Source organism: Neomonachus schauinslandi, chromosome 11 (assembly GCF_002201575.2).
Source record: "Neomonachus schauinslandi chromosome 11, ASM220157v2, whole genome shotgun sequence".
Taxonomy (NCBI): domain Eukaryota; kingdom Metazoa; phylum Chordata; class Mammalia; order Carnivora; family Phocidae; genus Neomonachus; species Neomonachus schauinslandi.
In genome coordinates, this window is record NC_058413.1 from 52,217,386 (window position 1) to 52,231,696 (window position 14,311).

At 45.6% G+C, this 14,311-nt stretch overlaps 1 protein-coding gene across 4 annotated transcripts in view; it reads right to left on the bottom strand.

Annotated features, from left to right (window-relative positions):
- NUMA1 (nuclear mitotic apparatus protein 1) overlaps positions 1 to 14,021 on the bottom strand; it is a 39,653-nt gene extending 25,632 nt beyond the window's left edge. For 3 of the 4 annotated variants that reach the window (XM_021704615.2, XM_021704617.2, XM_021704614.2), the window contains exons 1-3: positions 13,968 to 14,021; positions 7,913 to 7,986; positions 1,973 to 2,058 (exon numbers count right to left, since the gene is read on the bottom strand). In XM_021704615.2, the coding sequence (XP_021560290.1) occupies positions 1,973 to 2,058; positions 7,913 to 7,954 (128 nt within the window). In that variant the 5' untranslated portion in view covers positions 7,955 to 7,986; positions 13,968 to 14,021. The remainder of the gene's footprint in view (positions 1 to 1,972; positions 2,059 to 7,912; positions 7,987 to 13,967) is intronic. The other variant, XM_021704616.2, reaches the window with a different exon arrangement.
- Between the last annotated feature and the right edge of the window lie 290 nt (positions 14,022 to 14,311).

Genomic DNA, 14,311 nt, shown 5'->3' on the forward strand with positions numbered 1-14,311 from the left:
AGATTTACTACTTCATTAGGGTTTGAAAAATAATTATTTTCATTAGGAATTGCAAAATGCTGACTTATAAGTGGTGCACAATTCCACCTATGAAGTATCCTTACAAAAAAACAAAACAAAAAAGAGCAATAAAAAAACCCTTAAGTTAAATCAAACTTGGCTCTCATCACCAGTTTATAGGCAACAAGGGGGACAAGAAGAACAAGCTGAACAGCACTGGGATTATACAATTAATAAAATCCAGAACTTAGGAAATTCTATAAAATTGGAAGAAAAGAAAATGGGGGTAGAAATGAGTAGGAAACAAGACTGGTGGGAGGAGAGGAGCCCCTGATGAAAGCTCTTCAATACCAAGGCTGAAGATTTTCGATTTCAACTTCCTGGCAACGAAGAGTCACTGAGGTCCACCAGCTGTGGGGCATCACAGTGTAAGCAGGATGGCAGGAAGGTATGCCCTGGAATATGCACAGATTAGAGGAGAACGAGGTCACGGGGACCTGGTACCCAGAATGAGGCAGAGGCAGGGATATGAGAAGTCTTCAAAGGACAAACTGAGAGGATGGTGACTGAGTAGAATCACTGCCAAAGAGAGGGAGGAATTCAAGATGCTGCTGAAAGGTCCTGCCTGGGTAACTGAGAGACAAAATGGTACTATCTATATACCAAAATAAGAAAACAGTAACTTCTTTTCACTAAGGCAGGTGCTGGTTAGAGCCACAGGGACCTTCAAAACATCTTATAAGACATCCCACCACCAACATACATTTCAAAAATTACATTCAGAAGATTAAAAACAAAAACCACTCTGTTCCAGGCTACTCAGCCCCACTAGACTTTGCTGAAGAAGAGTATCAACTACATTTTTGTTCCTTTACTTACTCAACAAACATTAACCAATGTAGTGTGTTAAGCCAGGTGCAGAGGACCCCAAGGGGAATCAGTTCTACCTTCTTTCCCTATGAATGGGTGGCCAGGCAGCTTCACACAGATGCCGATTCCATGGCACTGGTTCCTACCTGCTGTGTGTGCAACAGAAACACCCTCAACACCTCAGTCTGTCCCTGACCTAAGGGCTCAGAGTCAACAAAAAGGGAGGGTCCTCTCCACTGTCTCCACAATCCTTTATATTATGGCTGACCTCTACTTTTGCCCGCAGCACAAAGAAGTGAAAAGGTCAGTTTTGCCCTCCATGATTCCTGAAAGTTGATGAGAGAGGAAAAAGGATGAACTATATGAGCCTAGAAGAGTAACTGCAGGTTATAGCTTGACCCATCTTTGCTTGGTTCCAGAGAGGTAAGATATAAGGGGGAAGCCCCACTCCACTGATTTCCCAGATAACTGTGATGTTCAAAGGAACCGTGCTAAAGACAGACATAAAACAAAGCTCAATAGAATCCTGGCTACATGACAACAAGCAGCTTATCAAATGCTAATTGATCTCACAAAGCAAGTTAATGAGGCAGATGAAAACCCCAGAAATGCTGAAATAGTTTAGAAAGGAGCATATCTGTGCTGTGCTAACAGGTTAGAGATAAGATTTCTAGGTGCTGCTTATTGCCCTCCAGTACAAGAGCTTCCCCTTTCTTCTTCCTGACCCTACAAGTTGCCAGGAGGGCTTGTGAGAAAAGGACAAGCCCCAAGAAGAGGGTATGGAAGACTCATTGAGACAAGAGGACAGCGAGCTCCAGAGCAGGCTCTTGGAACACTGTGATAGCAATGAGACTTGCAGGCTCTCCTGGGCAAGCGTGAGGAAGCCTTAGGGTGGGACAAGAGCGAAACCTCTCCCACAGACAGACTCAGTGACCAGAACAGGAGGCTGGTGTGCCCTTGCCTCTGGCTCCACGCTGGCAGTCCTGCCCATGCCTTCTGCTCACAGCCGTCAGTAAGGAAAGGGAGTACCTGCCGTCCCCAGCCCAGCACACCAACACACGCTTCACCTGAGAGGCTGGCGAGGGGTGTGGCGCATACTCACATGCTGTCAATGATCTTGATGAAGACGCTGCAGTCCTGGAGCTGCAGAACGGCCTCCACAGGGCTGGCCACATGCAGACTGTTCACCTGCAAAACACAGGGAGGAGCCTGCTGGAACAGAGGAAGTGACGGAGCACTGCGGCTCGCTCCTCCCCCAGAGGCAGACCACCCACCAGCTCGCTGGGAGTGCCCACAGCTGTAGGCCTCAGGCCTTCTGGAGCATTCACTTCAGCCAAGGAGAGCTGCTGTCCCCGCTCGTCCAGTGACAGCCACCTGAATGCTGCCGTCAGAGTCTTTCCTCTGGCTTCAACTAAATGAGAACTTAAATACTAGGATGTTCCAGCACTAGGGATACACTTTAACTATAACTCGGCATAAAATGGGTTTTTTTTTTTAAGATTTTATTTATTTACTTGACAGCGAGCGAGCGAGCACAAGCAGGTGAGAGGGAGAAGCAGGCTCCCCACTGAGCAGGGAGCCTCATGCGGGGCCCAATCCCAGGAACCTTGGGATTGTGACCTGAGCCGAAGGCAGTCGCTTAACCAACTGAGCCACCCAGGCGTCCCATAAAATGGTTTTCTGGAAGGATACACGAGAAACTGTACCACCACTGCCTCTAGGGACAGGAACTTGATGGCTGAAAGTCAGATGTGGGAAAAAGAAAGGCTTTTTATATTATTGCCCTTTGTGTCTCTTGTATGTTTACACTATAACCCTCTGTAGCTCAAATTATCACACGACAGCCCTTTCTATCTCAAGAATTTTGAACTATCTATTCAAAGCTTAAATACTACATATACTTCATATACTCCCACACGGATATAAAATCTTGTTATTAATGCATTTTAAAAATTCTTTCCAGACATAAAATTTCGGCTGTCACAGGGAGAAATGATGAGGCAATAAGATAATAAGAAAAAAAATGAGGAAGGAAAAGAAGAGCTGGGAACCCTAGGGAAAAACTTGTCAATTCCAATTTAATCGCCTGCTTTTCTTTGCCTTCAGGCTGCCATCCCTCTAACTCAGTCTTTACAACTAGGAAATTCACCAGCAGTCACCTGTAAATGAGTCAGGTACACAGGTTATTCAACAAGCATATACGGTCAACTTCTACAGAAAAACCTCACGAATTCCAAAACCACCAAGTTCAGAAGAAGCCTGGGCTAAACTTCACCTTTGTTACTTCCACAGGAAAAAAAGGGTTTGCTAAATCAATCAATCCCATATGCAAGACTGAGGAAGGAGGGAACTCAAGCTGCTTGACAAGGTATTTGTAAGAACTTCAGCACAGTGGTTACGTGCAATGAGTAGATTCTACTGTTTATAAATGCGCTCTTTAAAAGGGACTGAACTATGGGGCGCCTGGCTGGCTCCGTCAGAAGCACATGCAACTCTTGATCTCAGGGTCGTGAGTTCGAGCCCCACGCTGGGGGTGGGGGAGCTTTTCTTTTTTAGTAATCTAAAAAAAGAAAACATTACTAAAAAGAAATAAAAATATAGATAGTACTGGGCTGGGAGCTCCCAGATTAAGATTTTGAATCCAACTCCTCCACTAACTTGCCAGGAACCTTTGTTATCAACTTATTTCTCTCTGTGCCTACTTTCTCACTTGCCAAATGGATGGAATCCCTACATTGTTTACTTCAGAGGACCAGTGTGGGTTCAAATGGGATTATGAATGCAAGAACACATTACAAAATAAAAGTGCTAAATGCAAAGCACTTTTATGGTTAATAAAATAAAAATAATGAAGCAGATGCAGCAAAACTACTTCTCAGTTTAATTAGCTGACTGCACTAGAGAATCAAGAGTATTAAAAAAAAAAATGACTCAGCCACAGGTACTATTTATTCGTTAAATATATATATATATTTTAAGATTTTATTTATTTGAGTGAGAGCAGGAGCAGGGGGAGGAGCAGAGGGAGAGAGACAAACCGACTCCCTGCTGGGTGGGGAGCCCCACTCGGGACTCGATCCCGGGACCCTGAAATCATGACCTGGGCTCGAGCCCCGCGTCGGGCTCCCTGCTCGGCGGGAAGCCTGCTTCTCCCTCTCCCACTCCCCCTGCTTGTGTTCCCTCTCTCGCTGTCTCTCTCTGTCAAATAAATAAATAAAATCTTTAAAAAAATAAAAATAGGGGCGCCTGGGTGGCTCAGTTGGTTAAGCGACTGCCTTCGGCTCAGGTCATGATCCTGGAGTCCCGGGATCGAGTCCCGCATCGGGCTCCCTGCTCGGCAAGGAGTCTGCTTCTCCCTCTAACCCTCCCCCCTCTCATGTGCTCTCTGTCTCTCTCATTCTCTCTGTCTCAAATAAATAAATAAAATCTTTAAAAAAAAAATTAATTAATTAAATAAATAAATAAAAATACACAACTTCTAGGGACACCTGGGTGGCTCAGTCAGTTAAGTGTCTACCTTCGGTTCAGGTCATGATTCCAGGGTCCTGGGACCCAGTCCCGCATTGGGCTTCTTGTTCAGCGAGGACCCTGCTTCTCCCTCTGCCTGCCGCTCCCCCTGCTTGTGCACGCTTGCTCTCTCTCTGACAAATAAGTAAAATCTTAAAAAAAAAAAAAAAAAAAAAAAAACACTTCTAGATGGATCTAAATGAAAATAGGTTAAAAGTTAAAAAAAGTGTAGAACATAAAATGTGACCTCTTGCTGAAGCTTTCAATTTATACCATCTTTGTATATATGTGTGTGTACAAATATATATATACACACACATATTTATACCACCTTTTTTTTTTTTTTAAAGATTTTATTTATTTGATAGAGACACAGCGAGAGAGGGAACACAAGCAGGGGGAGTGGGAGAGGGAGAAGCAGGCTTCCCGCTAAGCAGGGAGCCCGATGCGGGGCTCGAGCCCAGGACCCTGGGACCATGACCTGAGCCAAAGGCAGTCGCTTAATGACTGAGCCACCCAGGTGCCCCTTTATACCACCTTTTGAGGGGAAAAGCCTAATCTAATTAGTCAGGAAAGGCCAGCGTAAATTTTTGAGGAAGATTCTGAATATTCCAGGCCAAGATCCTTTTCCACCAGATGAAAATAGAGTGCCAAGACTTAAGCATCCAAAACCATCTCCTTTTAATACCTATAATCAAAAGAAAACTGTAAGGGCTATGAATGCTTGTTCACTAACAAGACTGAAAGATCACACCAGTTAGCTGATTTAAAGTCACTTAAGGAATCTGGATTCATCTCCTATCAATTAAGTAATAATCCAGCAATAGTTTCTTTCATAGAGATAAAAATGCATTTTCTTCCTGTGCATTATTTTGCTCTCAAATGAGAAATTGTTGGAAAGCTGAGTAAGTGGAGAAACTCTTTCATCTTTAGTCAGGGATTAAAAGATAAGAATAAGGGCCTAGCTCACTGCAGAACCCAAGAGCTGCCTATAATGTTTTTCAGGGTTGCTTAAGGTTGTCAAATCTTAAGAAGTTCCCTATTCCCACTAACAATTCATTCACTGTAACTGCTGGATAGAGAACAATTTCAAGCTACACTTCAAGTAAAATATAAATTTATTTTTACACTATAAAATAAATTACTGAAACTTTGGGGGAAAAAAACCCCACTCATTCTAGTATTTTAATGCATGCACTTTTAGCATTTTGATGTATTTCTTTCTAGTCTTTTTTCCCTACATCATTTTTCTCTAAACCACAACTATAATTGTCACGTGTATATATTCTATGCCACTCTTCCCACTAACATAACAAGCATTATTTGACACTGCTACAGCATCATAAAATCCACTTTAGCTGCCTAACTTTTGTTTAAATTGAAAATTTCTAAAAAAAAAATTGTTATCATATATTAATATTTTAATGCATGTTTATTTTGACTTTTGAAAAAAGTATACAAGTACCTGCTATTTAATAAGACTAGCCCTGTATCGATTCTTCTCTGTAATGGTAGTACTCACTAACAGAAACAAGCCTAGGACCTAAATAAATAAAATATACTGATCAACTTAAAATAGTGTGGCTAAAGGATCCCCCAATATTCAGTTAATCCACTGAACTGGAGACAAAGCTCACAGCCCCCAAACCCAACCAGGCCCCTCTTAGGGATGAGGGGAGGAAAAGGAAGAGACAATGTTTCTAACATAGATCTAAAACACTGAAATTTAATATAAAATATGTAAAACATAAATATAAAAATACCCATTTAAAACTATACAACTAAAATTCATTTATTTCAGAAACTGAACACAAAGAATGCACATTTTGTATATCAAACATATTTCCTGTCTAGAGATCTAACAGTAATTAAAGACAGTGTCTTATTTTTTTTTTAAGATTTTATTTATTTATTTAACAGAGAGAGAGCATGCACAAGCAGGGAGAGTGGCAGGGAGAGGGAGAAGCAGGCTCCCCACTGAGCAAGGAGCCCCATGTAGGACTTGGGACTCAATCCCAGGACTCTGGGATCATGACCCAAGCCAAAAATAGATGCTTAACTGACAGCCACCCAGGTGCCCCAAACACAGTGTCTTATTAAATCCACCCTACTGGGCGCCTGGGTGGCTCAGTTGGTTAAGCGACTGCCTTCGGCTCAGGTCATGATCCTGGAGTCCCAGGATCGAGTCCTGCATCGGGCTCCCTGCTTGGCAGGGAGTCTGCTTCTCCCTCTGACCCTCCTCCCTCTCATGCTCTCTCTCATTCTCTCTGTCTCAAATAAATAAATAAAATCTTTAAATCCACCCTACTTAGAAATTAAACATTCTGGGTGCCTGGGTGGCTCAGTTGTTAAGCGTCTGCCTTCGGCTCAGGTCATGATCCCAGAGTCCTGGGATCGAGTCCCGAATCAGGCTCCCTGCTCAGCAGGAAGTCCGCTTCTCCCTCTCCCACCCCCCTGCTTGTGTTCCTTCCTCTCTCGCTGTTTCTCTGTCATATAAATAAAATCTTTAAAAAAAAAAAAAAGAAAGAAAGAAATTAAACATTCATTTCCTTTAAAATATTCTATAATTTTTTTTAAGTTGGCTTTTTCATTGGCCCTAATTGATCAGTAGTCAGGTGACTACTAAAATACCCTGTACCACATAGCATGCCCCAGCAATACTTTAAGTATCAAGAATTATTATTTATTCAGATACAGTGCTAGATGTTTTCTACACACATTATGTCTTCATCCTCATCATAACACCATGAGGTATTTTTATTATTTCCATTTTAAAAATAAGGCACTGAGAGGCTAAGTAACTTGCCCTGGGTCACACACCCCAGCCACAGCAGTGATTCTAAGTCAGGCTGTCTGACTCCATCAGGTTTGTCATCACTACCCTCTGTGTCCTCTTCTGCTTCCCTGCAGCTTTATGTTCCCAATGCTTGGTATTACTCTTTCATTTGCCATTGTTCATCTTGGACAGAAGATATATGAAAAGACCTAGCACAAAGATTTAAGTAATCACACAAAGATTTAAGTAATCAAGAAGGCAACAGGAGGACAATGGAAGCAGACAGAAACATGGTAAAGAAAGCGAGGAGAACCTTGCCCTACGATAAAAGCCCTTTCAAGACCAAAGTCCCTGAATGTCAGTGAAGCTCAGGATAAACCCTTCTAGTCAGGAAAATGCACAGGAAGCAAATGAAGATGGGTCTCCATGCTGCCCTGCAGCCAACTAGGGTTTCCATGTTTTAGATCTATGTTAGATAGAAATACAGAAATACGGAAATACAGACCGCTCCTAAGAGGTATATAGAAGCTTAGAAGGGAGTTCTCTTCTAAGCTACACAAGTGGTGTCATGGATCACTGTCAGGAGCAACATTGCCAGAAATAGTAGAAGTTAACAACTAAGGGGAAAGGCAAGGGAAAACTGTATTTCCTTCATCTGGAGATGAGAAGACTTCACATAGTCATGGCTCCTAAAAACTCCTCTTCCGCCTCTGCAAACCTCCTGGAGAATCTCAGACCAAAGAGAAGAAGACTACTCACCCAAGAGAGGAGTGCAGCTGCCCGGGTGGCATGGAGCGTCATCTTGGTGACACCAAACAGTCACCCCAATGCACCTGGAAACCAAGAGAAGAAGAAGAGCAGTTAATTATATCAGATATCCATAATGAAGGACAAGGAGGGAAATGGTTCAATATACTGGCTCTGAATACTTAAATCTCTCTTCCCTCAGCATTTAACCCAACAAGGCACATGGGTATTTTTAGAAAGCTCAAAGTACACATTAAAATTACTATAAAACTTATCATAACAGTAAAGAGTCCTGCATTTATTTATTTATTTATTTTTAAAGATTTTATTTATTTATATGACAGAGAGAGACAATGAGAACAGGAACACAAGCAGGGGGAGTGGGAGAGGGAGAAGCAGGCTTCCCGCTGAGCAGGGAGCCCGATGTGGGACTCAATCCCAGGACCCTGGGATCATGACCTGAGCCGAAGGCAGACGCTTAACGACTGAGCCACCCAGGCACCCGAGTCCTGCATTTAATTCAATGTCCACAAACTCTACACACAATCTTTCTGTTCCACAGAAAATGTAACACTCAAGGCTGTCCTCCAACCCTGTTCTTTGGGACATGGTGCCCTTAAAACATGGAACAAACATGGTTTCTCAGCCAGAGGTGGGTCTGAATGGCGATTCCATATGACCTTGGACAAGCAGCATAACTTCTTTTAGTCTCAGTTTCCTCATCTGCAAAATGGGATTTGCAAACACCTCTCTGGGTTACTGTGAGGCTTCAAGACAAAGCAGGTAACACAAATAGCCTGAGTTAACATAGTGTTAACAGTGCCTGGCACATGGTAGGTATACGCTAAATGATCACTTATCTTAAGCAGAAAGATGGATTTCTGGGTCTTTCTGTAGGTGCCCAAATTCTACCTAACAATAACCAAGTTCTTGGGGGAAACCTCTCCAAATTCTGGATTTTTGTATCTCCCACAGAAATGTCAAAGATACAGTTCAGGGCGCCTGGGTGGCTCAGTTGGTTAAGCGACTGCCTTTGGCTCAGGTCATGATCCTGGAGTCCCTGGATCGAGTCCCACATCGGGCTTCCTGCTCGGCAGGGAGTCTGCTTCGTCCTCTGACCCTATCCCCTCTCAGGTGTTCTCTCTCTCTCAAATAAATAAATAAAATCTTTAAAAAAAAAAAAGATACAGTTCAAATGAGGGACTGGATGATGCCAGATTCAATTCTGGCAGAGATCTCATGAGACATTTAATGAAAGATTAGGTACCTATCCTGGTATTCCTACTCCCAATTTCCCTTCCCACTGGGAATTGGCCATCTGCCTGCCAACCTGCCCAAGAAACCACAGACCTGGTAACTAAATATTCCTCAACATCTCCCAGCAGCCCCCACAATTCCTACAAAGCACGGGAGCAATCAGCCCCACCTCCCCCTCCTGTCACAGGTACTCAGTCTGTCACTATTCCATGAAGAACATGAGTGGTTAAGTCACATCACCTATATCTCTCCCCATATATTAGCATCTCCAACGTGTGGGTCCTATGGACCCAACATTTGTTAAGCACTTTTTGTTTTTTTTAAAGATTTTATTTACTTGAGAGAGAGAGAGAGCATGTGCCCGAGCAGAGGGAGAGAGAGAAGCAGACTCCCCCAACTTGGGGCTCGATCCCAGGACCCCAAGATCACAACCTGAGCCGAAGTCAGACACAATGAATGAACTGAGCCAGCCAGGTGCCCCACATTTGCTAAGCACCTTCTGTACACAATGTGTTGGGGATAAGAAAGACACCATTCTTGTCCGTAAGGTACTTACTGTCTAGTAGGGGAAAGATATACATAAATCTGATGATTCCACTCCCCATCATTCTTAGTCCTTCCTATGTAAGTGTAGTGTGTTTATCAACCAAGCAAAAAAGTCCATACATACGTTCATTCTGTGCTGGAAACTACATGGGAAATGGGACACTGACATGGTTCCTGCCTCTGAGGAACTTACAGCAGGATGAGGAGTGAAATTAAACATACATGAAGCTTTAAATAATAGAAAATAATTAAATGCTAAATGTAACTAAATGCTAATTATAATTAAGTGCTTCCTGACCCCACAAAACCCAACAAGATTCCACCTGTCATACCAACGTCACAGTCTTGGAAATGAGCCAATTCACCTGGGCTTTGGCAAGAGCAAGGGAAGTGGTTAAGGGAGCTCTCAGGAGGGCAGAGAAGCTAAAGGGCCTATGTGTTCCTCAGTCTTGGATGATTTTCACCCAGCATGGCCTACCCATTGGCACTGGATGCTTAGCTCCCTGGGGCCAGGCAAGGATACAGACAGATGGTCTTAACTATTGTACCGCAAAAAAACTTTTCTGGTTGGTTGGCAAGCCTAAAGTTAGAGGGACCATGCCTGGCCCTTGCAGTGAAGGCAGCAATAGCCAAATGCTCTACTGGGGCATCTAAAAAAATAAATAAATAAATAAGGGTGCCTGGGTGGCTCAGATGGTTAAGCGTCTGCCTTCGGCTCAGGTCATGATCCCAGGGTCCTGGGATCGAGTCCCGCACTGGGCTCTCTGCTAGGCGGGGAGCCTGCTTCTCCCTCTGCCTCTGCCTCTCTCTCTCTCTCTGACTCACGAATAAATAAATAAAAATAAAAAATAAAGTCTATATGTTAATTGAATTTAAATAGATAAAAATTTTAAAATTAAAAAAAAAGTCTATGCTATTCAGGAACAAGGGAAATGAGGCTCAGATCACCTCTCCCTCATCCCCACTGTTGCCTCTAGACTTGCTATCCTTTTGAAGAGGTCCAAAATTTCAGTCAGAAATTTTATTTATTTGTAACCAGAGGTAGATCTTGCCCCCTCTGAGAGATTCCACAGCTGTGTTGCTAAAAATGACCTGAGGTTTAACCAAACTCTTCCCTTCATCTCAGAGGCAAAACATACAATCCTTATGTCCTCCCCGGGGGAAGCCTTTCTAAAACTAGTTCCACTGCTCAGGAAAACCCGTGTCAAGGCCAAATGCCTTCTTCTATGCTCCCCAGACACAGAAACAGGAGGAATCCAATAATCAACAAACTCCAGAATGACCTTGTCAGTTCAAAGCCCATAAAGAAGCATTTTCCCAGACACAGGACACTGGAGTGGGACCTGCTAGGACAGCCAGCCATTCACTTCTCCGGGTAATGAATGATTGAAGCCAGTGGCACAGCTAGTCCTTGGACTGAGACTACAGCTTTAAGCAGGCCTTGGCTTAGAACCCAAGGGCTCCCAGCCAAAGCGCCATCCTCCCCACCCTCCCCCTGAAATCTGAGGCAAGCCCCACCCAGAAGACTGGGTGATGGTCATGGCGATGGAAAAACAGATCCCCACGATTGTAGCTCAGAACCATTTCACAGAAGGATCTGCTGAGATCCACCCCAACTTGATCAGGTACCACCCACCCACATCCCCCAATCAATCAACAAACAAACAAAACCGAGGAATGCAAGCCTTCTCAAGGCACCTTCAGAGTTCCTACCCGCCCGTTTCTTTGAAAAGAAGTACCCCCTGAAACCCAAAAAGAGGCTTCACAGAGCTGATAAGGTGGCCTCTCTTCCCAAAGCTCAAGAAGGAACCAAGACACACACAGAAGCAGCTGCTTTATAAACTAAAGGCCTTGCATCCTCTTTACATTTTCAAAACTGATATAATGTAAATTCCTACATCAGGACCAATTCCCACATTTACAGTAACCCCTCTATGTTTCTAGAGAAGATATATCAGGACAAGGAAAATGACACTCAAGAGACGCACAGCCACCTAGCTCAGACCCTCTCTGGGTCTTAAAGAGTTAAAACCTAGCCATGGTCTTCTACCAGGGCTGAAGCTAATGCAAACCACCTGCTTAGATGCAAGGAACAGGACCAGAGGGTCGGATTGCTAAGCTCTGGTGTCTGTTCTAGAAGTTTCAGTTCTAAGGTTAACCAAGTGATAGGCCAAGGGCGAGAAGGTCTGAGTTGTGGCAGTGCTGCTCTCCTTACCCCACCCCCTAGCCTGGGTGCCAGCTCCTTGTAAGACCATCTCTTAGCCACTTACTGCCTGCCTGAACACCAGCCCTTCCTCAAGATAACACCAAAGTGACCTTTGGTCCCAGAAAGCAACAAAATTGTACTGATCACTCCACTCACGAGCCCCCTGCCTCCACTGAACCATCCTTCTCTTAAGTGATAGCTCCCACTCTCAGAATTTCTGGGCCCAAAGCCCACACAAACTCCCACCTCAAATCGTCCTTCCCCAAGCCCCGCCCCCTCTCCACCCCATGGTTCCAAAGGCTCAGAGCTCAGAAGGGAAATGTCTGTCCTATCTATAAGACCATGCTCAATGGCAAGGTTTACCACTACTTACCCTGACAGCCTGCCTGCCTGTAGCCATAAAAATTCCATGCTCTGTACACCTAAAAGAGATACTCCCACCATCTAAGTGAACTCCACATCCACAGGGTAAACACCCTGATCTTGAGGGTGTTCCTCCTCCTCTGACTGTGGGAGGGATAGGTCAGGAGGCACTGGCAAACAAGCACCCAGACCTCACCTGGTAGGTTACCTCAGAGGGGCCCAGCAAAGGCCAAGCTATGTCGCCATAGGCTAACTCATCATAAAGAACAAAGTAAGAAATATCTTGCTGGTGCATCTCTAGGCTTGGAGGAGGTAAAAGGCCCAAGGACCAGCAGCTCCAACAGAAGCCAAGGAGGAAAAAATATAATCCTTTTCAACTCCTGGGGAGTCCTGGATAGGCTGTCTCATCTAAGTCCAAAGGGTTTCTCTGCACTCCTGAAGTCAGGGCAAACCAGCTTGCTGGATGTATTCCCTGGGCCCCCTAAAGGGACTTAGTCTGGACTCAGGCCCCCCCTGCCCTTCACACAGACCAACCCTTCTGTGTAGCCTAGAATTTGACCTAGAGCCCTCCTGAGGAACAGGAGAAGGGCTTCAAGGGAAACCAAGATTTCTCTGGTTTCTTCAAAAGTGGCTTACTGGTATCTGCCTTCCCCCCCACCCCATGCTCTGCAGGGTCCAGATCAGAAAGATGTGGGCAAAAGGGTTGCCTCATGAAGTAGACCTGGGGCCTACAGCCATATACTGCACATACACACCCAAGCACACTCCAGCAGTTCATCAGCACCTGACCGCACTACTATATTCACACACCCTGGTCGCTACCAGCTGACAAAATGAACCCTTTTCGCTCCCCACCACTGCGTACACACCCAGGCCTCACTCAGGAATGGAGAAGCTCTCCTGAGCTGTCTCTACAGCTCAGTGTGCAGGCGCACGCTTACCCCCCTCTGAACAAAAACAAGCTGACATCTAGGCGAGGGGGAAAGAAAGCAACCCTTTGCTCTCAAAGGCGCCAACTCCCGGATGTTGGCAAGCTCTGCTCCCAGAGCCTGTTTCTGAGTGTTTACTTGCGCTCCCTCTCCTCTCCCTCCCCTTTAAGGATGGCGCAGGAAAGGGGGGGGGAGACTCCACCGCACCCCCTCGTCCATGTTTGAACAAAAACCCAGAGAAAGAGGGAGGGAGAAAAAGTCTCAGTGCAGGGGGGGCCTTACCAGACTCCTAAAGCCAAACGTATCTACAGGTTTTAATCCGCCATTAGCATTTAAATCTTGAAAGGAGAGGAGAAAGGGGGGGCTAGTGGAAAGTAACCCCACACACAAAAGAAAAGTTGTTGGTTTTCTTCTCAGTCAGCCTGGCAGGAGCGATCTTCCTGGCTGACAGCCAGAAGTACGTCACAGCCAGGAGTCTGCTTTCTTTAAAGGCACAGCAAGCTTCCGTGATCTGGGAGCGCGGCGAAAGCAGAGAACTCTCGGCAAGGGGGGGAGGGGCGGCAGTCGGGGGCAAGGAGGGAGGGGCGCCCTGGAGAGGAGGGGCCGGGAAGGCTAGGCCCACGAACAAGAGAATAGGACGCATGAGGGGGGGGAGGCACGCGGGAGCCAGCAGACAAAAAATCCTGAACCGCAACAGTGGCAAGAGCCGAGGCAAACTGTGGCATAAATACACAAAACACATCTCACAGTGGCCTGCCTGACAAACCTGGTATCACCCGGACACTCCCCCTTCGCTCTCTTAACACAGCAGTGACAGCCTGTCCATCTCTCTGGCCAGCAACGGACTGCCCTGATGATTAGATCAGCCCCTGCCTGGCGGCGCGCGGGGCAGGGAGGAAGAGCCGGGAACAGAGGCTTTGGAGGGTGAGCAGGACACAGGCCCTTTCACGCGGGGCAGCTTCCTGCCGGCTCCAGGGCGGGGCGGCTGTGTCTTTAAGCACACACATGCCGCTCACACACAAAGCGCCGGCCTCCTTTCGCGGGCGCCGCCTGCCCTGGGACAAGGCCACCTCCCCCCCCCCCCCCCCCCCCCCCCCCCCCCCCCCCCCC